Source organism: Mangifera indica, chromosome 9, assembly GCF_011075055.1.
Source record: "Mangifera indica cultivar Alphonso chromosome 9, CATAS_Mindica_2.1, whole genome shotgun sequence".
Lineage (NCBI taxonomy): Eukaryota > Viridiplantae > Streptophyta > Magnoliopsida > Sapindales > Anacardiaceae > Mangifera > Mangifera indica.
The window spans coordinates 12346650-12371580 of record NC_058145.1 but is presented as its reverse complement, the minus strand read 5'-3'; the positions used below and the strand labels follow the sequence as shown (position 1 = coordinate 12371580).

The 24931-nt window shown below is 34.4% G+C and overlaps 4 protein-coding genes across 7 annotated transcripts; 2 read left to right on the top strand and 2 right to left on the bottom strand.

The window, feature by feature from the left end:
* Positions 1 to 1237: 1237 nt before the first annotated feature.
* Positions 1238 to 2071, top strand: LOC123226272 (protein NODULATION SIGNALING PATHWAY 2-like). The gene has a single exon (XM_044650795.1). The coding sequence runs from the start codon at positions 1238 to 1240 to the stop codon at positions 2069 to 2071; it is 834 nt and encodes a 277-aa protein (XP_044506730.1).
* Positions 2072 to 8187: 6116 nt separating this feature from the next.
* Positions 8188 to 12043, top strand: LOC123225597 (inactive receptor-like serine/threonine-protein kinase At2g40270). 2 transcript variants are annotated; one of them, XM_044649689.1, is made up of 9 exons: positions 8188 to 8551; positions 8667 to 8805; positions 9428 to 9499; positions 9585 to 9728; positions 9817 to 9960; positions 10092 to 10534; positions 10600 to 10790; positions 10860 to 11004; positions 11186 to 12043. In XM_044649689.1, the coding sequence occupies exons 1-9, from the start codon at positions 8437 to 8439 to the stop codon at positions 11806 to 11808; spliced, it is 2016 nt and encodes a 671-aa protein (XP_044505624.1). In that variant the 5' UTR covers positions 8188 to 8436; the 3' UTR covers positions 11809 to 12043. The 2 variants fall into 2 exon arrangements, with proteins under 2 accessions (XP_044505624.1, XP_044505625.1); XM_044649690.1 differs by having other exon boundaries at positions 8189 to 8551; positions 10872 to 11004.
* Positions 12044 to 12198: 155 nt separating this feature from the next.
* Positions 12199 to 16867, bottom strand: LOC123225596 (ethylene-overproduction protein 1-like). Of its 2 annotated transcripts, XM_044649688.1 has the most exons (5): positions 16638 to 16863; positions 14536 to 16141; positions 13798 to 14089; positions 13401 to 13710; positions 12199 to 12897 (listed from the first exon to the last, which is right to left on the bottom strand). In XM_044649688.1, exons 2-5 carry the CDS (start codon positions 16008 to 16010, stop codon positions 12665 to 12667), a joined length of 2310 nt encoding a protein of 769 aa, XP_044505623.1. In that variant the 5' UTR covers positions 16011 to 16141; positions 16638 to 16863; the 3' UTR covers positions 12199 to 12664. The 2 variants fall into 2 exon arrangements, with proteins under 2 accessions (XP_044505623.1, XP_044505621.1); XM_044649686.1 differs by having other exon boundaries at positions 14536 to 16867.
* Positions 16868 to 21673: 4806 nt separating this feature from the next.
* LOC123226147 (pentatricopeptide repeat-containing protein At2g30100, chloroplastic) lies at positions 21674 to 24692 on the bottom strand. Of its 2 annotated transcripts, XM_044650646.1 has the most exons (3): positions 24432 to 24692; positions 23335 to 23956; positions 21674 to 22730 (listed from the first exon to the last, which is right to left on the bottom strand). In XM_044650646.1, exons 1-3 carry the CDS (start codon positions 24518 to 24520, stop codon positions 21957 to 21959), a joined length of 1485 nt encoding a protein of 494 aa, XP_044506581.1. In that variant the 5' UTR covers positions 24521 to 24692; the 3' UTR covers positions 21674 to 21956. The 2 variants fall into 2 exon arrangements, with proteins under 2 accessions (XP_044506581.1, XP_044506580.1); XM_044650645.1 differs by having other exon boundaries at positions 23335 to 24691.
* Positions 24693 to 24931: the final 239 nt, after the last annotated feature.

Here is a 24931-nt window from a genome sequence, read left to right as displayed (position 1 = left end):
TAGTACATACACAACAGAAATTCACAAGAGTCCATCAATTTTCCTCTATTCAATGCTCTTAATTACCAAAAACATATAATAATTTCACTGAAAATAAATAGAAAATAGAAAGAAAATTAAATGAGACCAAGACTTGATGCAAAATTATGCTTTGTATTTGTGTGTATCTTCATTTTATGTTCTTCTTGACCTGTATGGAAAATCAGATGACAAAGACATAATCTGGAAGAAAAATAAAATATAAATCAGTATAATTCCTGAGAGGGCACTATTGAGAGTAGGAATCAAATGAAAACTACAATGATGCAGATGTGGGATAAAGTGTAGTGTGAATGACAATGATGGCTACAATTTTTTTCTATTGCCCTTTTGGTCTCTAGTGCTCGATCATGGCTATATATACAAAATCCATTGCTGCAAAAATTAACAACTGTTACATTCTTTTCTAATTTCAGAGATGATGCAAGTTGAGCCTTTTCTGTACTGGCCTGAAAATTACAATTCAACAGACTCACCCCTAGAAGAAATAGGACTTTATTTTGCAGATAAATCTGCCCATGAGGGTTGCTTTGAGTTCCCTTCTCCATCAATCTCCATGGAGGATTTCTCCAATGACGTTTCTTCTGTCTTGTTATCCTCCCCTGTATATGATGATGATGACTCACATAATCTCGCAATTTATAGCGATGATTCACCTGTTATCTTTCCAGTGGAGGAGTATTTACTCAGTTTGGATGAGGTTGACATTCCTCTGAATGATCAGTTTATGGCTGATGATTTCGAAGATTTTTCTGAGTTGTTGGTGAGTGGCACCAGCCCTGTGTCACCACAACTATTTGCAGAAGAGGATGCTAAGAGCCTGAACCTGTCACCAGTATCAAGTGAGGCATCATCTATTGATGTCTCAGTTCTCTCATCAGATCAAACATCCCTGGTTTTCCCCTCGGAAGAAATGGAGATTGATGACCAATTGAGCATTCTTCATCTGCTAAAGGCTTATGGAGAAGCAGTGGAGCTAGAACAGAAAGATCTAGCAACAGAAATTATCGGGCGATTGACTGAGAAGGCCTGTCCAACTGGTGCAACCCTTGAACGTCTTGCATAATTTTTTATCCAAGCCTTTGAGAAGAAAGTAGACTATCTGAGTCAAGAATCAAACAAGAACTATGAGGCGGCCTTCAGAGCCTTCTATCAGATTTTCCCTTATGGAAGGTTTGCTCACTTCACTGCTAATTCAATGATACTAGAAGCTATTCCTCAGGATGCTGGTATGGTTCATATCATTGATTTTGACATTGGCCAAGGTATTCAATGGCCTCCACTTATCGAAGCACTTGGGAGGAGAGGTCAACGTTTGGTGCAACTGACTTCAATAAAATGGGAGGAAGAAGATGGCAGTTACTTTCCTCCCACAGACAGTTTTGAGGAGATAAAAAGGAGGCTATATGAACACGCGCGAACTTGTGATGTGATATTGATGATAGAAAAGATGGACATGGAGAGCTTGGTGAGTGAGATGAAGATAGCAAAGAAATGTAGTAGAAGAAATGAATGGGTAGCCTTCAACTGCATGGTTGGTCTCCCTCACATGGGGAGACTGAGAAGTGATAAGCATCTCATGGATTTTCTGAAGGTGGCTAAGGACTCCCTCAATAACACTGGTATTATAACTTTTGGGAATGTAAATGACGTAGGAAGACTAGACTGCAGTCGAATTGGTTCTTTGTTTGAAGAGAAGTTACTTCAACTCCAAGCATTTTTCCAATTAATGGAGTGGCATTTACCAGCTCACCTTTTGGAAGCAAGAGTAGCGATGGAATGTCTCTTTATGGCACCCCAAGTTTCTTCACTCGCTGGCTTTCAGAATTTGGAGGAAATTAGTGCCAGGAATGGGAGGGCTCTCTCTGAGATGGGGTTGAAAGCCTGGAGATTATCCCAAGATAATCTTATGGAGGCTAAGGAGCTGGTTAGTGAAGGTAACAGTCTATATTGGGTGAAAAATACAATCGAAAATGAGATGGTTTTGGGCTGTATGGGAACCTCATTGGTTAAAGTTTCAAGCTGGAGATAGGGAAATGGTTTTGGAAGACATATATATTACTTGATGAAAATTTTTTTGTAAAGTTTGTAGAGAGATTGATACATAGATGAAAGCTGTAGAAGTTTAGAACACATTGATTCAAAGTTTGCTGCATTAATTGATTTGTATGTATCATAATAAGACATGTACAATAATAAATAAGAAGGTTATTTCTTTATCAATTGTTGTGTGCTCAAATTTTACCTCAGAAAATTACACAAAGACTACATCAAAGAAGCATCTAGTCATAATGTAAGTTACTAGTTATGGAAACAACATATAATGGTTAATTGCAAGAAAGAGCAAGTATGGTTAAAATCAGATAAAGAAAAAATGTAAAGTGAAAAACACTAAGACCTATTATTTATTTTAAATTTCCCTTTCTGTGAGTACAAGAAGAAGAAGTATTTGCTATACCAGTCACCCTTTTTTTCTTGCATGTTGCTGATCCCCTTAAGTCCTTCTTTGTCCACTTTGATAAGAAGTAAAAGTTGTTCGCTGTAAGATGCTCCTTCAACGTGTAGATGTAGGCAAGCTCTTGCAAAATGGGCTCACCTAGCCCTTGTTTTGGAAGAAAATTGAGTCTTTAATAATTTTGTAATTTATCCAACAACATTCCGTCCCTATCTCATATTTTTAGGGGGTAACATTTATCTTCTATTTTAATGAGATAACTTAATCATTAATTTCTTTAAAATATTAGATTCAACATATGTTAACTTATAATATAAGCAACAAATGCTCTTTTTCTATTAATTTTTTTTAAATATTAGATAAATTTATCGAACACGGTAAAATGACATGATATTTAATATTTTAATCACTTGTATAATATATTTATTATTTTATTAGTTAAGTAATTAGTTTGAATGCAGTTCAATTGTTCAAACATTGTGATGGAAACCTTTGGAAAGAGATGTTGATGTAGAAGGTGAATATATTTTAATATAGAGACTTGAATAGATTTGATAATTATAAATTTAGAAGTCTAGTTTGGGCTGTCTCATGGAAAATGATTTGATGAAGACCTTTGAATGCTCATTTGATTAGTCTGTCCCTGACTAATCCAAAGATTCCAAACAAAAATAGTGCCAAAATCCTCAAGACCCTCAGGCCTCGACTCTTTGGATTACATTAAACAGTAAGAAGTTCATAGAAATTGCCTCTGCTGCCTGGACTGGCAGGGAGTCCATGGGTTGGCTACAATTCTGCGAGCCCAAAAATGCTGCATGAAGCCTGGTTGGGAACAACACCTAGTCCTCTCCTTTTATGCATACCCAAGAGAAATTCACAGGAGCTCATCAATTTGTCCTCTATCCAATGCTTTTAATTTTCAAAAACTTATTATAATTTCACTCGAAATTTGAAAAAAATAAAGTAAAAAAATAATTAAATAAATTTCTCCAACCTGGCATCTTCTAAAAAGATGAGTTTTCCCTCGACAAGCTAATGGAAAGTGAACATGACTTTGTACTCTTTGCTGGTTTAATGTCTCAACATGTATTGTCATATGCCATTTTCTACAACTAAGAGGTTTGTCTTGTCTGTTTCTTTAATTTAAGACCTCACCAAATTGAGGCCCACTTCAAATTACACTTACAAAAATTAAAGACCAAGTAATTTATTATGGTCCAGAGAAACCCAACCAGAACGGCATGAGTAGGCTGTCAATCGGCCCTGGCTTATTCAAGTCTGAGCCCATAAAAAATTTAAGGCTCAGGCTTCGGGTTTGCCCATTTAGACCAAAGATTTTTTGTTCAAGTCTGGTTTGTTAAATTTTTGTTGGCATGTTTTATAACTTAAAAAATCTGTAAAAATACTCAATAATTTTCTAACAGGTGTAAAACCTAACAAATACACCCTTACCCATAATGAATTTCTTGGTCTATTAGACCTTGGGTTTGAACAACTTTAATTCAAACCTAAACCAGCTTAAAAAATTTACAAAAACAATCATATAATTTCCTAATAGGTGTAAAACCTGACAAATACACCTCCATCTATAATGAATTTCTTGGTTTATTAAGCTTTGGGTTTAAACAACTTCAATTCAAACTTGAACCCAATAGCTTAATAGGTAAATTTTTTTGTCTAGGGCCACTAAGGCCTAATTTTTGTTCATCCAAAACTGAATTTTTCAACCAAACAATTGGGTCTTGAGTTTGTCCGACTTAATTATCAGACTTACATGAGCTTTTAAGTGGTAATCTGAACCAAACCCTAAGCTTCCATTTGTACGTTAGCATGTAACATAACAAGATTTTATATTATGATTAATTACCCATCGCCTTCCAAACATGCTTTAAAGAAAATGCATCTGTTGTTTATGAATGGTGAAGGGGCACATCTATGTGGGTGCACCAAATGTCCCCTTTTCTGCTTTTCATTCTCCTATCACCCTCCTTGACTTGTCATCAGTATCCTCTTCAAAATGAAAACTATACCATGCTCATTGTTGTCAAGAAAGATCAAAAGAAATTAATGTTTCATCTCAAATATACAGAAAGAAGACTAAAAGTCAATTTCTTTTTCTTCTTCTCAATCATATGATTGAAGAATCCCAACTTCACTACTTATCTTCCACGCCATGACTTCCCCTTCTAGTGCTCTTTCATCAAACATTCATAATGTGGACCAAGATCTTATAATTCATAAAATTCACTTGGGTTTCTTGCCTTTCACTCTTATTTTCTTTCGTCTTTTCACATTAATTTGTTAAAAATAGTATTATATGTATACACTTTTACTACACAATTTGGATAATATTACTTTATTTTTAATTCAAAATCATCTAATCATATAATAACATATTATCTGTATATCCAAATTATATATAAAAAATATATTCACATAGTTTTATTGATTAATTAATTCATTGTAACCATATAAAACTTATTCCAAGAACATTTGCCAAGTGAAAAAAAGATTTCCAAAGGAATTTAATATTTTTATTTCTTATAATAATACTTTAAAATAGGTTTAAAAAATACTTTAACACACATAATTTTAAAATTATAATGTTGATAGCGTTGAGAACACTCCCAAATATAAGGTCCCAGATTCATCTTCATTCATAATATTTATAGGTGGAGCACATGGCAAACATTTAAATTGGCTTAAAATACGATAAATAATTGAGGACTTACGACCAAAAAATTGACAATTTGGTTTTCAATTATTGTGTTGTTGATATATTATCTTGTCCCAATAATAGAATGTTATATCTATTATAATTTTCTCTCATTTTTTAAATAAAATATAGTTTTAAAAAATTTTAACTGGTTTGACTCGAATCTAGTCTTATATCTAGCAAACCTATGAAGTAAATCCAAGAAAGACGAGGGCCAACTATCCCCTTGGTAGACGTCAAGGCAACTTTCAAATATGGGTTATATCTATCACAATAATCGCAAATATGATTTTTGAAATTAACACGCACAAAACAAAAGTGAGTTTTCTTTTTTTTTTTTGGGTGAAACCATCACCCGTGCATTCTTTCCCCATTTCTTCTTGTTCTATCAGGAGTTTTAACATAAAGAACCAAAATGTAACACCCAGAAGATTAGAACTTACGGTCACTTACTACATCTAATTCATCATCATTACCATCTTGATACATACTTTTGCATCATCATAAATTCAAGATGAGCATTTACTGAAAATTACAAACAAAGAATGATAAACTTTTAAAACGAGCTTCCCTGATTGAATGCACAACCCTTTACTTTTTGGTTGTACACTTCATATTTTGTTTCTATGTGAAAGTCACTTCCTTCACTTCCTCAATGCATCTAAGAGAATTATGCAACTATCGCCATTGATATCTTCCGCATACACATTGCCATCTAATCGTACATTCTTTGCACTAACAATGGGTGACGATATCACACTTGGTTTCTCACATAGGATGGCTACATGCAGTGTGTCAATGTCAACAATCGATATCCCATGTTTGAACCTTATAATTGCATAATAGAGAAACAAGGCCAAAACATCCCCAAGAGCAAGCAGGTTCAGATGAATGCAATATAATAACGGTGTTTAATTTCATTTATTCTCCAACAATAAAGAATATTAAGGGGGCGTTTGGTTTGGATAATATTTTATGACTAAAATAGAAAGATTACTTTGAAGATAGATTATTTAGAAGATTACTGGATATAAATGATTACTATGTTTGATAAAATTTGGTATGTATAAATAATTATTATGTTTGGTTAAATGTAATAAAAGATTACTAGTAAATTATTTTACTTAAATGCCTTTGAATATAATTATTTTTAAATATTTTTTATATTATTTGTCATATTAATTAAAAATAAATTTATTTTTATCTAAATAAATTAATAAATAATAATATAATTATAATAAACTCAAGATTACCTTAGTAATCCTTAAATATTTAAGGTGAAGGTGGTAATCAGATTACTACTTATATTACATGTCACGTTAGCATTGGTAATAAAAGATTACTATAATCTTTTATTATTAACAAACCAAACAATCATAGTTTCCATCTTGAGAAATTTAGTCAAAAAGGTTTGCTTGCACTCTGGGTTCATTGATAGCCATGTATGTACTTATAAGGAGCAAATCTATCACCTCTGAAATAGTAACAATTCGTAACACTGACTTATTCAAACAAGTCAATAGCGAAACTTAAGGGAAAACTGTACCTCCCAATTGGCATACACAAGATGCCAGCTTGCCAAAGGAGCACATGACACGGCATTTTGGATTAGATTTGCCTCGTTGAATTAGTATTTTCTTAATAAAATGTTTCCAAATAATATATTTATTGGAAACATTTTAAATGTTTTTTATCATTAAAAAATACTTTGATATTGGAGTCAAAATCTCATATATAATATAATGTTTAAAAATGAAACTCTACCGGGTGATTCCGAAGCTGTCAATTTAAGGGGTTTATTTTTTTAATATATATATAAAAATTCTTTTACCCCAATAATTTCCCAAATCTACTAATTAAAATCAAATTCAAAGGAAAACTACATCATGAAATAATCCTGATAATAAATTTAAATATTTAAGGACTAAATACTTAATTTTAGCACTTGAAAAATACACAAATTTTCTAGAAAGAATAATTTGGTTGTTAACTCCCTAACCATAATATCAATTATCAATTATTAGAATTTTAAAATATGGTTTTAGTTTGAATATTTTCTTTTTTTAAAAACAAAATCCTAGAGCTGGTAATTTTTAACCTGATCCGTTAATTTAATATGATATAATATAAAAAAATTCAGCTAAGATTAAAATTTTCTAATATAAAATTTATTTCAAGTTAATCTGACATGTTTCAAAATTAAATCGAATAGTGTTAGAGTTCATGTAAAAGTAATCCGAAACAATATAAATTGACTCTAATATTTTAAGAAAATGTTATTTTAATAGAATCTGTTAAAGATAAATTATGAGCAATGCTATATGTATACACTTTTAGTGTATAATTTGAGTATACAAATGATATGTTATTATGTGATTTGGTATTATTTTATTTTTAATTCAAAAATATCTAATCATATGATGACACATTATCTGTATACCAAATTATGTATTAAAAATGTGTATCCATAGTTTTATTTATAAATTATAGAAATGTTGAAAAATTATATCAATATTAATTGAAATCTTTACAAATTATATATAGTTGTATCTTCATATAATTATAATTAATCATATTATTTTTTATTTTTATTTGAATATTTTATTTTATTATTAAGTATTAAAAATATAATTTTGTTAATTAGATTATTGACACGTTTTAAAATTTTTAGTATATAATTTTTAAATCATTTGTAAATAAGATAAAATGTAATATTGTGAGTTTTATTAATAGTATATTGAGTTAATTTGATAAATAAATTAAAATGGTAAAAATACTTATTTGGAGAGTAAAAATAATATATAATTTTGAGTCAATTTAAATCATGTCAGGTTAACTCAAATATTAAAAAGTTAAATTAAAATTAAAAAATTTTGATATAATTTTATTTTAGATTTGGTTGAAATTAAATATAAAACTTAAACTGATATGGCACGATAAGATCCTAGCTCTAGCCTGATCACATTACACGACTTCTCAAATCCTATGTCAATGGATCGCCGCGTTAGAACTTTTTACACGCCAACACAACTCAACTCAAAAACTTAAGATGTCTGTGTCTCTTGATTTCAGCTAAACTTACAACTAATAAATTTCTCAGTTTCTGCATATAAATTCTTCTTTTTTCTTTACCTCAAGTTAGGTAATGGGTAGTTAATATAAAACAGCAGAGAAAACAAAAATAAAAATAGTTGGTAACAGAAATATTCCGAAACTACTATTGGGAATGGAAGAAGGGTGGAGAATTGGGCATCATTGGAGCTTCAACACGGCGGTGTTCATGGTGGTCTTATTGCTATTTCTTCAGCATCTGAGTTTTTCTTCGTCTCTCAACAGCGAAGGTATATATATATATATATATATACACATAAACCTTTCCTTTGCACGTCCGTAAAGTTTCAGGCAAGCTTTTGAATTGAAAAAAAAAAAGTGAAAGAGAGTTGTATGAATGTACAGGTTTGGCACTGTTGAGGTTTCGAGAGAGAGTGGTGAGAGACCCTTTTGGGGCGTTATCGAACTGGGATGGCAGTGGCGCAGATATTGATCCCTGTTCGTGGTTCGGTGTTGAGTGCTCAAATGGGAAAGTAGTCATCTTGTGAGTATCTTATTTTATCTCCTCAAGAATCTCACCTCTTTCTTCATAAGATAAAATAAAGCGTTGCTTTTTTCGTCTGCATTTCTAAATTTGTTAGTGAGACTGAAAGATTTTACTGTTTTTTGATTTTTTTTTATCCGTAATCATTTTCTTTATGAAGTATTTTGATAACTTTGATATCACGTAATATATGTACACTGATGTGTTCTTGAATAACATTTATCATCTTTCAACGAATCACTGGCACGTTTATTAATGCCAATTATTGAGTTTGCGTGGAAGATCTAAAGAAGGTATTTTTTCTAGCTTGTTTTGGTTTATGGAGTGGTTGATGAAGAATGGAAAATCATATGAGGACTCCCTTTTTTTAAGTGATGACAAATATTAATGCTGCGTTTGTAATGTTTCTTTGAAGGAATCGTCCAGCCATTGTTTCCTCGTTCTCTTGTTTGATTTACTGTATCGACATTTTAAGTATTAACCTTAGTTGCTGTTGATATTCTATGTAATTTTAAGACCTCCCATGGTGGAGCAGAGAGTAATTCTTTCATTTCTTATTTACCTTCATTAGATGTGGTTTAATTCGCTGCCCATGAACTCACGTATGCTCAATCAATTGCAGGAATTTGAGAGATCTTTGCCTTGGAGGGACGCTGACACCGGAAATTGGAAAAATTCCAAAATTAAAATCTATGTGAGAGCTTGTAACTTGGCCTAATTATGTATATATATGATTCTCATTTTCTACATTGTTCTGAGTCTCCTGCTTTTTTCTGCAGTATTCTTCGCAACAATTCATTTTTTGGGACCATTCCTAAAGAGATTGGAGAACTGAAGGAGTTGGAAGTGTTGGATTTGGGATATAACAACTTTACTGGGTCGTTTCCTTCTGATTTTGGCAATAATCCGTCTCTACAAAACCTGTAATTTGACCATTCAATGTTTCTTAAGCTAGTTCATCTTTTGGAAGCTTTTTGATTAAATTATATTAGGATTGTTTAATTTCTGCAGTTTACTGGACAACAATCAATACCTTGGCAGCGTATCTCCTGAAGCATATGAGCTTAAGACACTTTCTGAGCTTCAGGTGGAAGAGAACCAGCTAACCACTAATGCTTTAAGAGCATCTTGTGACAGAAAACTATTATTTTCATGGTAAGCGAGTGGTACTTTTCTTGTTGGTTTAATCTGCTCCCTGTTAATTAATCCCTTCTCTGAAAATCTTTCATGGTGTAATCATTCCATTTGCAGGAACTTCACTTATAGTACCTGTTTTTCTTTGTCAGGAAAACTATCCGATCTGGAGATACCACTTACAGGAGGCTGCTGCAGCGGGTAGCGGCAGCACCTGCTGCAGGACCTCATATTTCTCTTCCACCATTGCCATCGCATTCTCCCTCCCCGTCGCCTTCACACTTTCCATCACCATCACCTTCAAACTTTCCATTACCATCTCTACCTCCTGCAAATCCACCAACTGTTGTTGCTACACCACCTCAATTGCTTGCATCTCCAACGTCTTCTCCTGATTTAAGTCCAAGCCAAACAGCAGGGATTCATTCCAAGTCAAAGCATCACATAGTTCTGGTTTTGGCCGGAATTGTGGGAGGCTCAGTCTTAACTCTGATTTTGGCTATTGGCATTATCTTCCTCAGAAGCAGTAAAGTGGTTACTGTTAAACCTTGGGTAACAGGGTTAAGTGGGCAGCTTCAGAAAGCATTTGTAACAGGTATTTACTTTTGCTTCTAGCATGTACATATACTTGGATACTCATATATTAAGTCTTCATTTCAGGTGTACCTAAAGTCAAGCGAGCAGAACTTGAAGCAGCATGTGAAGGCTTCAGTAACATAATTGGCTCTTATTGGGATGGTACTGTGTATAAGGGAACTTTATCAAGTGGGGTTGAAATAGCTGTAACATCTACTTCTATCAAATCGAGAGCAGATTGGTCAAAAAGTTTAGAAACGCAATTCAGAAAGAAGGTAATTGTAAATTTAATTAAATTTCTAGGATGCAGTATAATAAACTCAGTTTCTGAATGTCACTTTTAGCCTTGTTTACAGATAGACACATTATCAAAAGTAAATCACAAAAATTTTGTGAACCTTATTGGGTTCTGTGTAGAAGACAATCCTTTCACAAGAATGATGGTTTTTGAGTATGCTCCAAATGGAACACTCTTTGAGCATCTTCACAGTAAGTTCCTTCAACTTTGACCAACATTTCTTCAATTTGAATGTGATATATTGCAGAACCTGCTTATATTACATGAAAAGAAACTATGACATGAGCATAAAGAACCTTAAAACTCACAATAAATGAAGCTATCCGAATTGCTCTATGATTTGGGTGACATTAAAATCTGGATTTCTTGCAGTACAAGAAGCTGAGCATCTGGACTGGAGAATGAGGCTACGCGTAGCTATGGGCATGGCCTACTGCCTTGAGCACTTGCATCAGTTGACACCACCTGTTGCTCATAGAAAACTGCAATCTTCCTCCATCTACCTGACTGAAGACTATGCAGCCAAAGTATCAGACTTCAGTTTCTGGAATGACACAACAACAGCAAAGACTGGATCAGCTTCCATGGAACTGTTAGAAATGTCAGCGAATTATCCAGAAAGCAATGTCTACAATTTTGGAGTTATTTTGTTTGAAATGATAACTGGTAGGATCCCTTTTGCGGTGGATGACAGCCCTGTGGAGGACTGGGCATCAGCATATCTGAAAGTGGAACAGCCATTAAAAGAAATGGTGGATCCAACTCTAAAATCTTTCCAGGAGAATGAGATTGAGAAATTGCTTGAAGTTATCAAGGACTGTGTCCACCCTGATCCCAAACAGAGACCAACAATGAGAGACATTGCAGCCAAGTTAAAAGAAATAACAGCAATGGGACCTGATGGAGCAGTACCAAAATTATCCCCTCTCTGGTGGGCAGAACTAGAAATTATGTCCACTGAAGCAAGTTCCGAAGTGAAATTTAATCTTATATAAGTTTCAAATGATCTTGACCTTTTCTTTTCCCTGTTTCTGTTGTTGGTCTCAGAAGCAGTGGTAAGTAGATTAGATGTTACTGTCTTAGAGGAAAGGTCATCGTAATTCACTGAGAGAGACCTGATGGCTTTGTTTTGTTTGCTTTCTTCCTCTGATCTAAATTTGACTGAATAAATTTCCGCAAATAGTTTATATTTATAACATCAATAAATTTGGGTGTATTCTTTCTTTTCAAGGCTGCTAATGCATCTGTTGGTCGTCTCAGTTGAGTCAATTACCGCCATTACTTTCAAATATCAACTTGGGCAGCTTAGAATATTTTCTCAGATGAACATACAGTCTTCTGAATGTTCAAAACTAAAAAATAATGGATTAACAAATAAAAAAAGAGACAAAAATCTTTTAATAACCTTTATTTACAAGATGGATTTTAATTTTTTTCCTCGAAAAGAAAAAAAATCTGTTCATAATGAAAGACAATTTGTGAATCCTACAGGCTTCCAAGAACAATATCAAAAGTTGTGAGTGAACACTGTTGCTATCTCTATATGCCAATAGGAGGATATATTCTATTTAACAATTTTCACCAGAGTGGTCAGAGTGGTAGCTTGCAGTTCTTTGTTCCACAGATTCCTCATAATTCCGTAATGTATATATAAATACCCCCGCCAGTCTTCTCTTGATTCATTTCTCTTCTCACTGCTATTGCAGGCTAAACTCGTTGGATGTTAATAAAGCTCAAGAAGTCCAGGAAAATTTTAGCTGAACAGGAATTCCTTACAATTCTCCCCTAAAGCCTAGCAATATAGCCTTCTTCAATGCAAAATAACTTCATTGGCCAACAAGCGAATGAATCTCACTTACGTGTATGATTGGTTTGGTCTCTTGCTCTATTATACAGATCAAGCGTGTCCATGTGATTTGGGTCCAAGCAAAGAGCTGCTGCAGAGTCTTGGATAGCAGATGCCAGGTCCCCCATTGACTCGTAAAAAGCTGCTCTGAGATGAAGCATTTGTAAGTCAGGCTTGAAAGCTAGTGCCTTTGTGAGCTCTTCTACAGCTTCAGCTTGTTTTTGGTCATCCATTAATACTGAGTATGAAGATAATCCAAGTCAGAAAAGTTTTGATTTTACCAGGTAACAAATGAAAATTACTGAAGTGACATAAATTATAAATGTCAACTAATTCCTCAAAAACACTTACAACATAAATGTCAACAAATCACTCAGAAACACTAGTATCATTTTTAACCAGAACTCAAACAGTCCACATGATAAGACACTCTCACTCAATTTCCTCTGCTGAATCAGTCCATAAATGAAAATAATTAAAAAATATCCAAGTACAGGTTCCTAGACAAGATCAAGTGAAATGTATCATGCAAAAGCATATATCAGATGGAAAGAACCCAGAATATCTTAATATTCATCACCCATGATGATTACAACATGCAATTAAGTATTTAGGTTACAGAGCAGCTAGTACTTGTATGTAAGAAGTCAAGCACACTTGAACAAAGGAAAATAATAAAGACCAAAAAAAGGTAGATTTTCAATTAGAATCCAAATGCATAAAATTGGTGCATAAAATTACCAGCTGCCCTATATCTGTAAGGGTATGTCCTAAGTGGATCCAGTTGTGTTGCCATTTTAAGATCATCCATTGCAGTCTCACGCTCACAATATTCTGATCGTTTCTCGTACGCTGATGCAGCATTATGTGCCTTTTCTATTAGCTTAGTCATCTCGTCATATGCAGCTTTTTGCTGATTTTTCAAATAATATACACGTGCTAAGCCTTGATGGGCTCTTGTATGTTTGATGCCAAGAGCATTTATGTAGCAATTTGCAGCCAGATCTAGCTTGCCACAATCTACATAAATACTGCCTAAATTATTCAATGCCTGCAAAATGTAACAAATATCGTGAAATAAGTGCTTCAAGGCACACATGGTCAAATGATAAAGGGTTTCTGTACATTCGGAACTCACTTGTCCTTTTCGGAGACCATCTGAGGGACACTTGAGAGCTTCTTCCAATAGTTGGATAACATTAGTGGAACATTCACGATCCACACTTGTGTCTGCCAGTATATATGCTTTAAGGAAAAAGGCTTCAAAAGACCTTTCAATTAAAATAGACTTCTCAGCCCTAGAGAGAGCTTCTACTCGATGGCCAGTGTCATATAAAATCCACCCTTCATATACCAATCTTTCATGTTTGGGCTTGGAATGATTTCTAGCCAACCTTAAACAGCGCATTGCGGCCTTCTGACAATTCAACCTATAAATAAATAGGCACCCAATATTATTCAAGCTATTGGGTAATATAAGTTCATTGTTGACAACAGCCACAAGGCAGAATTCCCATTTTATACGCAAAATAACAGTACTATGTTAACAACTAATCACCAACATCCAGGGAAACAATGAAAGATGCATATGCAGGGCTAAAAAGGAACACATATAATGGATGCAACTGACCATACACATGCAGCTAACAGTAGATTTTGTAAGTGAATCCATGAGGTCATGATTTATTATTCAGTTTAAAACGATTAGTATATAGTCTCACAAAAAAATCGTGATTTTCACCTAAGAGGACATGTGGAATAGGATGAAGTTGAGAAAATAATGATCTCAATTTTACAGGCATGCAGTCTTCTGAACTATAAGTATATAATAGTCTAATTATACAAGACAATGAACTGTAAGTATCGTTAAAGATACCTTAGTAGAAGCAAAGATTGCCGAAATCGTAAGAAGCTTTTTCCTGGGTCATGCACTAGCATCTGGTGTATGGCAGCCAGAGAGCCAATATCATCAACAGAAGACCATCTATCATAAAGTTGCATCCAGCAATCAGCTGGACTCCACTGCTGAAAACGATGGCTGAGAAGGTCAACCATATGGCCTCCATTCACCCTGCCATGAAACATCATGTAGTTGGGTTCTAAAGTTAACAGCGCTAGGATGTCTCTCAGAGCACTTTCATAATCCTCAAGTGCAAGGAAGAACCAAGCTCGTAATTCAAGACAGTCGGCTGAGAGCTTAAAGCCAATGATTCTGTTGATCTCTGTGATTGCAGCTCTAATTTCCCTCTCTTCTACCTTTGCAACAGCTCTGTATTTATATGGAAATGAAAGGGTGGGATCCAATTCAGTTGCAGTGTTCAAATCTAAAAGTTTCTCCTGTCCAAGATTATATAAAGACCGCTCTTGGTACATCCACCCAATTGGTTCATGCTCAGAGATAAGAGAGTGCATCAACTTATAGGCTGAGAACTGTTGCCCTTGCCTGTACTTCGTTCTAGCAAGTCCAGCCAATGAATAAAAATGACCCATCTCAGCAGCAGCCTCAAAATAATACTGAGCATCCTGGTACTCTTTTCTCTCAAGCATCACACAACCCAATTGATGCAAAGCAAGCATCCTTTGCCACCGTTCAGTTGCACATTCCTCTAACCTTTTTAACAACATAACTGTTGTGCACGATGTCAAGTTCTCTTCCATAGCCACCTGGCTCAGGAAGTAATACAATAGGAAAGAAGCATGCCCCACATTGGCCAATCTCTGCCTAGCCTCAGGGCCACAAAATATATTCAGCACTTCTGGATTATAAAAAGAGCTCGGGAGCTCTCGTAGCAACACCTGCAAGCAAGAAGCTACTAGAAGATTTGCCCTTTCCTCCAAACCATATTCAATAAGAATCAGTGCATCCTCAATATTAACAACAAGTGAAGCTAAATGAGCATCACAGGCAGACTTCATCTCCTCACAACAGAACCTATTTGCAAAAGAAAGCAGCTCCAAAATGATCTCTGGGCAAAACAAATCTACTCTTCCACTCCTACTATACATTTCCAATGCCCCCAGTCCCTTAACAGATATCTCGACCTTCGAAAAATCAATCTTATCCCTTTTAGACTCAATAAATTCACCATATAGCATGGCCTTAAATGAACTAGAAAGTGCTGCAATTTTATAGCGATTAAAATTAATCTCCTCATCACCAATACAAAATGCAAAATCCTTATTCACCTCCTCTTCCTCTGAATTCAAACATTCATTCTCCTCTACAACTTGTGCTTCAGTTGGCTTTGAACATCCTTCCCAACATTTGCAATGATCATAGACTGAATTTGGTTCATACCCAGATACCAAAGCAACCACTGGACATTCAAGGATGAATCCACTGCAATCCATAGATGAAGCACCAACGAGTTCATCTTCTCTGCTCTCAAACCTTAACCAAGCTGAGAGCACAACCTTTGAGTGCACATCTATTGCATACTGCCTTGCAGATCTGAGACACCTTCTTAATAACTTGGCATCACCTAAGTGACACAAGTAAGCATACTGCTCAATGCATAAAAATGATTTATCGGACTCTAAACAGGTTTCGAGTCGCTGATAAACATGAGCTAAGGCTTTTACATAATCTATGGGCTTGAGATTAGGGTCAATGGTTGGTTCAATCAGGTCAGTTGTTGGCAGTCCAAACGGGAGTAGGGTATGAGCCACAGAGACAGAGCTGCTCTTATTTGACTTTAACCCAATAAATTTGGTTATTTTGTGATTGTTAAGCTTATTTTCCGGTGAATTTAAAGCGTGCACTTGGGTGCTCTTGAATCTTTCTGTGAACTTAAATCCACGCATTTTCACATCAAAATATACTATTTTGCAGGAATATGTGCAGTTACACGTTTGAAAAAAGATAAGATTTCTAACACTAACAGTTTCGATATAGAAATCTCAACTCTTTATCCCCGCCCCCCTTAAAAAAAAAAAAAAGCATATAAATGAAGATTTCAATAAAGAAGCTCTATTTACCTCTCTGCCTTGCAAAAGAGAGAAGGAAAGAGATAGAACAGTTGCAGGTTACAGCCCAAAAGGGTGCTTGTTTCTCGGAAAAGATAAATAAGATTGTTGAAGATTTTTCAAACTAAACGTTTTCTCGCTCTCTCTTTGATGGTGAACTGGAAAGAGATTCGTTTTCTTGACGAGTTCTCTTTCACTGTGTGAGTCTCTCTCTCCCTCTCTATCTACCTCAAAAGATACCTTAGGTAGGGTCCTTAACTTTATTATTCTAAACTTGTCGGTTTTGGTTGCCAGAAGTTTTTGTATTGATTTAGGTGACTCACTCCAAAAGCAAAATAGTTTTGAGTATCCAGTCCTACCCACTGCATTATTGCCACGTCATCCATTTTGGATATGAAAGAAAGTACTGGTCAACCAGGGAGACAGTTGGTTAATGATGATGAGGGTACCTTTACCTTAACTACTTGCTTCATTGTAAACAGCAAAAAGTGGAAGAAGTAATGTGTTGAATTGCATGCAAGGCAAAGTGGAACTCAGACGGAGTAACATTTGGACCACCTAATTTATTAAACTTGTTGAGTCTCATCATCACCAATCAGCCCTTCCTTTACTTCAGGAAACTTTTTTAGGTAGGGTGTTGCAACTTTATTCTGCAACTAGGTGAAAAGAGTAGAAAACTTGGTGTGTGTGTGTGTGAGACATTTGAGTCTATAAGAGTTTTCATAGTTAACATTAAAGAGTTATTAGATTATCTCTGCATAAATTAGTCAACCATCAAAGTTATTTTCATGATAGGATGACACTAATAAACCTTAAATCAATAAATGACATCCCTATAGGTATTCAAGAGAGATGTTGGAGTGTAATCCAAGTTATTTCATTGCTTCAAAACTCTAAGCTTGTGACAACTAATATCAAAACAAGAGAAATAAGTTGTCAGCATTATGACGTTCCTTTTTAAATGATTTTGGCCAAAGAGGTCTACTTTACAATTGTAAAAATATGTTGGGGTCATTAAGATGCACGTTAAGAATTGTGAGTAGTGGAAAGTTCACACATGGGAGTGCAACAAGTGAGACTAATGGCATGCAACATGCAAAGTCCAATGAGCATGTTTGGGAGCATATATTGGAAGAGGTCTTTTGTATCATAAGACAAAAGAAGCTATCTTTTAGGGTGTTATAATTGATTGACATAATAATGAATTGTGTCTAAAAGTCATTGATGTCCATTTAACTATTAAAGGTAAAAGTAGTTATTATTCAAGATGTTGTAAGAGATTGACACAACAATGAAGTTATATTTAAAGTAACTAGCATCCTTCTAGTCATTTAGTAGCGCCACAAGTCAAAAACTTGTATGACTATCTAACAGGAGTTCACAAAAATTATATGCACGAGAATATTCATAAAATGGGTGTAAAAGAGTGTCACCATTTTATTTTGTTGCATTATGATAAGAGCAACATGTGTGGAGAATACACAAGATTGTGTGGTTTGATGAAACATTCAAGTGAGGTGTAATAATTGAGATGTGGAGAATGTTTTCTCCTATCACTTGACAATGATTCATAAATTCTTCATCAGGGAAGTGTTATGTAAGAAGGGAGTGTAAAAATTGAGCCAATGCGATTTCTTTATAGTTGAGGATGAAGAAGGGATAAGGTCCCCCATAAGCAAATTGGTCTGAGTTAAAGTTGTTTTTTTGATGAGTCTTTGACATGATGAAACAAGTGAATCTCAACCCAATGAATAACATAGGTGTAAATTTATCTAACCCAAGGGTAATGTCAAAGTATAGCACAAGTCATTTTATTGCATTGAAAGTTTTGGCCATTGATAGGAGATACTTAGAAAACAAAACAATTCACATATAATTTGAGAAAACAAAACATACGGTTTAAAAATTTGTGGCAATTGACATAATAGATTTGTTATAGTTTTATTTAATTTTGTTATTTATATATTTATGTTGTATTTAAAAAATTTAAGAGAAAAATTTTTTCTTATGGGTATAGGGACAAGGGCAGAAACAAGATTTTTTTCCCATAGTTTGGGGATGGAGAGAAGACTTTTTCCGTAGATAGAGGACAAAGAATCCTTATAATTTTTGTAACAAGGATGATGATTGATATATTTAACAAAGATAGGGACAAAGAATGAGATATTTGACTCTACCTCTCCTTGTTGTCATCCCTACTTGGAATCTCCAAAAAGATAGTCTTAGGTACAAGTCTATAAGACTCAAACCTATATTGAGATTAAACTTTGATTTATCTGGTACATTAATTGTGGGATTGGTTACTCAACCTTATGATCAATATACCCTTGAAGAAATTATCCAACTTAACGAGAGTTATAAGTAAATTATCTTAAACTATTTCACTTTTAGAAATTATCAAAATATAAAATCTCTATGTATGTGTGATTTTTTTTTTTATAAGATTACATATATATTTTTTAGTATTTCAGACAAAATTGCATCTTTTTTGGTCGATAGTTTTTTCTAATTTATTATTTTTTTAATATTTTAGAAAGAAAATAGCGTTTAAGTTCTTTAATTATTAATATTATTATTATTTTACGAAATTAAGTTTTAAGTAAGAGTCTGTAATTGGAGTCAAAACTTTGGGATTTTCCCGCACCTAAGAATAAAAAATAATAATTTACTCTCTTTTCATACTTTATGGATAGACATGGTAAAATGTCTAAATCATGGGTATAATGAAGTTTACATAAAGGCACGTTCCCATCATAACCACCGATCTTATCATATAAATAAACAATAATATGTAGATCGCATCTGGAGGTAATATTTATTTCATTTCTTAATCTCTTAAAAAACACATTCATGTGACAAAGATGTGGTGCCAATTATTTACTAAAATACAAATAGAAAAGGGGGCACAGCCACTTATCGTTCAAATTAGGCCAAAAGATTTATCCCCACCTAAGATTTGACATATTTTTAAACTTTTTTCTGTAAGATTTTAAAATTTTATTATTTTATAAAAAAATTTATTAAGATTGAAGGTATAATCATTATTTAATAAAAATAAAAATAATTAAATTTTTTTTTTTCATTTCTCTTGTTTAGTTTAAAAAATTAATAATTTTTTTAATCTAAAATATGAAAAGTTAACATTTTTCCCCTTATTTTTTCTATTCTCCAGCCACCTCCTCCGTTTTGGCTAACGACCGGCACTTCCCACCCATATTCCCATCTAAGTCACTTGAGAGAAGCCATCGACAAACGAAATTAGATTTGTCTTCGTCCGATAAAGAGATGACGATAAATTCATCTTCATCTGCCAAGGAGATGAGATGAATCATCTACTTGGACGAATGAAAATGAATCGTCTTCGTCTCTTGATTGGATGAAAACGAATCCATCTATCTTCATTTCTTCAGCTGTTGACAAGTTCTCCCAAGCGATGGGACGAGAAGATGGGTGGGAAGCACCGGTTGTCGGTCGAATCGGAGGAGGTGGTCGGAAAAGAGAAAAAACCTAAGGAAAAATGTTAACTTTTCAAAGTTTGGTGTAGAAAAATTATTAATTTTTTAAACTAATTAGAGAAAACAAGATAAAATTTTAGTTTTTTTAAATTTTCTTTTGTTAAATGACAGTTTTACCTTTACCAGTAACAAAGAATTTTAACAGATTTATGAGTATTTGAGTTTTTAAAACCTTACAAGTGAGAGTTTAAAAATACACCAAACCTTGGGTGTGAATAAGTCTTTTGGTCTTCAAATTGTTGTTGGGTAAATAGCACTATTAGATCTAAGAATAACCTGCAAAGTTTGAATAAGTTAGCTTTTATTTTTCTCCCAAAATGATATTCTAATAGTGATTGGAAGACTAAGCAATTGATTTTCGTTGAACATTTCCAATTTGTTGTAACATTATTGCCACTTGCAAACCATCTAAAACAGAATATACACCAGCTCAGGAAGGAGCAAACAGACAAGGAATGGAATCACGTGCTTAAGATACCATTTGAGAGAGGGCTGAAACAGCCAGTCTTCATCAGTTTTTCTTGCTGGGACTGCTTGATGATTGAGAGGGTAGAGTCACAGACTAATTTCACAGGCCAAGGACGGCAGAAAATTTGCAAAGAATCTAATGTAAATTATAGTTTACCGAGTTTAGTCACCACTCTTTCAACCATATGCAAAATATGTGAGGTCATGGCCCCATGAAGCCGTCGCTTCATATTGGAATCATAAGGATTTGACGTGATGATTGGCAAAGAATACCAAAAAGAGTTGAACACAAAAAGAAAGATATACTAATAATAAACTACATAATGAAAATGACTAGGAAAAACATAAAAAATAATTTTCAGTAAAGCTGGGATTTGGCAATGCTAATTCTCAACGCCAACCCTTGGATCAAGGATCTAAGATGAACAGATGATTCAATAGTTCAAACAGAGGAACCTTTTCTTGCAAGTTGTTATTCTTTAATGCTTTTAGTAGGCAACATTTGATGATGGGCACTCAAAGCAAACCCTGAAAACACTCGATGGTCCCTAGTGTTCATATCATTAACAAATTGGGCCGCCAAGTGAAAACAACCTGTAGGAGTGGGTCTCAGGGAGCCTGTAAATGAAATGGATTGACAATGACTCATTGTAGACAATTATAATTGCCCACCCACCTAGCTGGGTTGGTACTAGCCTTTGTGCTAAATCGCAGTGTCCATAACATCATGAAGTAGGGTTAGATTCAATTCAGGCTCAGTCTGAATAATGCTTAACTAGATGAGTTAGCTTGAACTTAATCGGAAAACAATTTTACTTTATCATTAACCTAAATTAACTCAAACTTGAATGTTCGTATTGCTTCAGACTCAACTCACTTTATAAAAACGAACCCAATCATAAGCTTGAACTCAATTTGTTCAATTTAAACTTGAATTTGAACTAAAGCAGCTCAAAGTAAATCCAGCTTTTGCATGTAGCCTATTTACACATGGTAATCTTTGGTAGCAAGTAAACATAACAATTACTTGTATACAAGCGGAAAAATTATACCTTGGACTTGTAATTAGAAACACTGGAGAACATGATACATTTCAAGCTAATATAGAGCGGAGAATGCTGAGTACACACACACAGCACAAATATGTAGCTTTACCGTCATTATTTATCCAAGTATATTCCACATTATGTATACAGCAGCCATTAAATCTGCTAGTATTTAGGTGACCCCAAGATGGAGACACTGCTCCTGAAGCCATCCATATCTATACAAAAATCAAATTGAAAAAGCTCCCAGATTGCCCTTACAAATCTGGGATCAGGAATCTTATGGCTGTCATCTGAGTGACTTACAGCATTTTTATTATCCAGAGCTTGTATTTCTTTATATACAGATATACAAGAGAAGATCCGATTAGACTTGCATCAGATAAGCGCTTGCTAAGATTAAGATAAGCTTCAATATCCCCTGATTGTTGGATGTTTTTTCTCAGTCCCTGAAGAACAGCTACCCTGTCTAAATACTCCGGATACAAACCCAAATCAAGCATTTTAGTCAGTGTTTCTGCAGCATCACTGAAATGTCCTCCTTTTACATAACCTCTTAACAACCAGGATAAAGTTTTCTTCTTTTGCAAAGAGTTCATAACTTCAAGTCTCGTAAGCAACCTTGAAATGACACCGGCCTCTTTTTGCGAAGCACAGATAGCCAAAACAATGTCATAAAGGTCTCCATCAGCTTCTTTACCCGCTAGTTTCATTTCCCACAATTGTCTTTCAGCTTCAAGTCCACGACCAGCACAGATATACATTGCAAGAAGCCTCTCATGAACTACCCCATTAAATGAAGCACCACCCTCTTGAATTGCCCAACTAGACAAGCGTGCCCCATCAACCAGAAGATCTGATTGGTAGTTTTCAATAAGTCTCACATCTTCGGCATTGAGTTTGGCTATCAAACCATTCCTAGCATAACCTTTCAATTTCCGTAAAGCCTTTGCAAATTCATTTAGCTCTTTAACTACAGCTGTCATTGCAATAAGGTAGCTGTACACCTCTGGAATCAATCCAGATTCTCTAAGGTGGATCACCATATTGACTGCCTCCTTGTAGTTTCCCTCAACCTGACAGAACCAAATTGAAGTTGTTATTCATATAAAATTCACCAAATCATTACATTTTGCAATAAATAATAAGATTGAATTAATTTGGTTAGCAATAATTCACTTGACCAATGTAATACAGTAAGAAACCAATAATGACAACATTGTTTGATGAATAATTTGTAATAACAGATAGAAGCATGTGCGACAATCAGAAACTTGAAACACAAAGTTCAGATGGGCATCAAAATACATATTTATCATGCTGTTCAAAAGCAAAAAGTAAAAATACTAGGACATGTTAAAGAATTGAAAGAGAAATTCATATTACAAGAGATAAGGACCACTTTAGCAAATTCAAATACTAGATAATGGAAAACTGAAATGGCAAACAGATTACAGCAAACACAAACAATGGTTAGGCTAAGAAATTCCACTCGACTAAAAATATTCTAGCAATGTTATCCCTGAAACATGACAAGCAGTGCAAGAAAATTTGCCAAATTGCCGTTCATAGATGTTAAAGATTTTGTTGCACATATAGAACCAAAATCAAATTTCCAACAAAAGAAAGAAAACTCAATGGCCAGAATACATATATAGCTAAAATAGACAAAGGGCTTACCATCATCTTCCATGCAAGATATCCGGTTGGTCCTCCTTTCTGTCCTTCTCCATTATCCTCAGCATAACTAATTTGCCGTCTCAAGACCTCTTTCACGAACAAAATTGCTCTCTCCTTCTTTCCCACTTCCCAATACAATGAAATCACCTTCTCAATCATACTAAACCCTGGCTTCAGCCCAACACAATCCATGTCCACAAGAAGGTCAATCACATCCCCAACCTCACGCTCCTCATCAATCAACTTCTTAACCCAACTACACATTATTGAAACCATAAGCTCCATGGTTTCCTTATCAACTCGGTTCTCCTTTTTAAGCCACTCAAAAACCTCGAGTGCACACCATGAATCTCTCCCCTCCTGAGAGAAGTACACTAGCACTAACTGCAGTTCTCTGGCTGATAAACGATCATTCATTTCCTCTAATATATCAGAGGGCTCCCTTGTCATTCTTTCTAGCTCTTCAATTGCCACAAAAAACTCTTCGCTCATTTCTTCTTCATCATCACTTTTCACAAATTGGTCCAATTCAACTGATTTACGCAACCTCAATTCTCGAGTTTTACTCAGCTTAGTGACTATAAAACAAGGTTTATGGTGGTTCGTGGTTCTTGTAGAAATTCTTGAAGAGGGTTTTATAGAAAAAGAAAGATGAACGTGAGGAGCAAGAAATTTGTACCGATGTATCGAAAAAGAAGGAGAAAATGCAAAACCCAGTTCAGTAAATGAAGCCATTTCCTCTAATTCTGTATCGAATTCCCAATTAAAAGAAAAAAAAAAAGTCGAAACACACTGTTTTGTTGCTGAGAAAACAAAAGAAAGAACACAATATCTTTGATCTGTAAACCTAAACTGACGCGTAACATAAACTCACGCAAACTAAGTCAAAATTCTTATCTTCAACTTCCAATAAAGCATTTTTTTCTCAAAATACTCTATATCAAAAACCAAAATTTAACCCTTTTCTATTCTTTTCCAACAACTTCTCAGCGCCCAAGCAGAAATTTAAAGTTTCAGTTCTTCAGAAATTAAACCCCAAATAAATTCGAAGAAAGAACCCATACTGAAAATAGAGAATAAAAGAAAGTGAAACTTACCGATTCTCGTAGTGAACACAAGACAAAACGCTTTGAGGGATTATCAGAAATCCTAGATAAATGGTTAAGATTAGGCAGTGTTGGTTCATAAAAGGTTGCTCCAAATGGGTGCAGCTTGCCACCAAATTCAAGCAAGACAAAATTGTCTTTGTGAGAATGTTTTAAACAAGTTGAGACGTGTCCGAACGAAGACTACTCACTGAACTCACAATCGACTCCTGCTGACACTGCCCGCAAGTCTTCTACTTCATTAATATTTCTTGAATTAAACGTTTTCTTTCTTTATAAAAAATAAAATATTTTTTTAATTTAATTGACTTTCATCAACAGATAATGTTTTATTGCCATGACCAAGTTTACACGGTTGTGATTTCCCTGCATTTGCTCTAATTTGATTCCGGTTTTTGTTTTTTCAATAATGATGGTATCAAAGCAATATTTTTCTACGAAGCAATATTTTCCAATAAAAGCAATATTTTTTTTTGTCAACCTCCTACAAA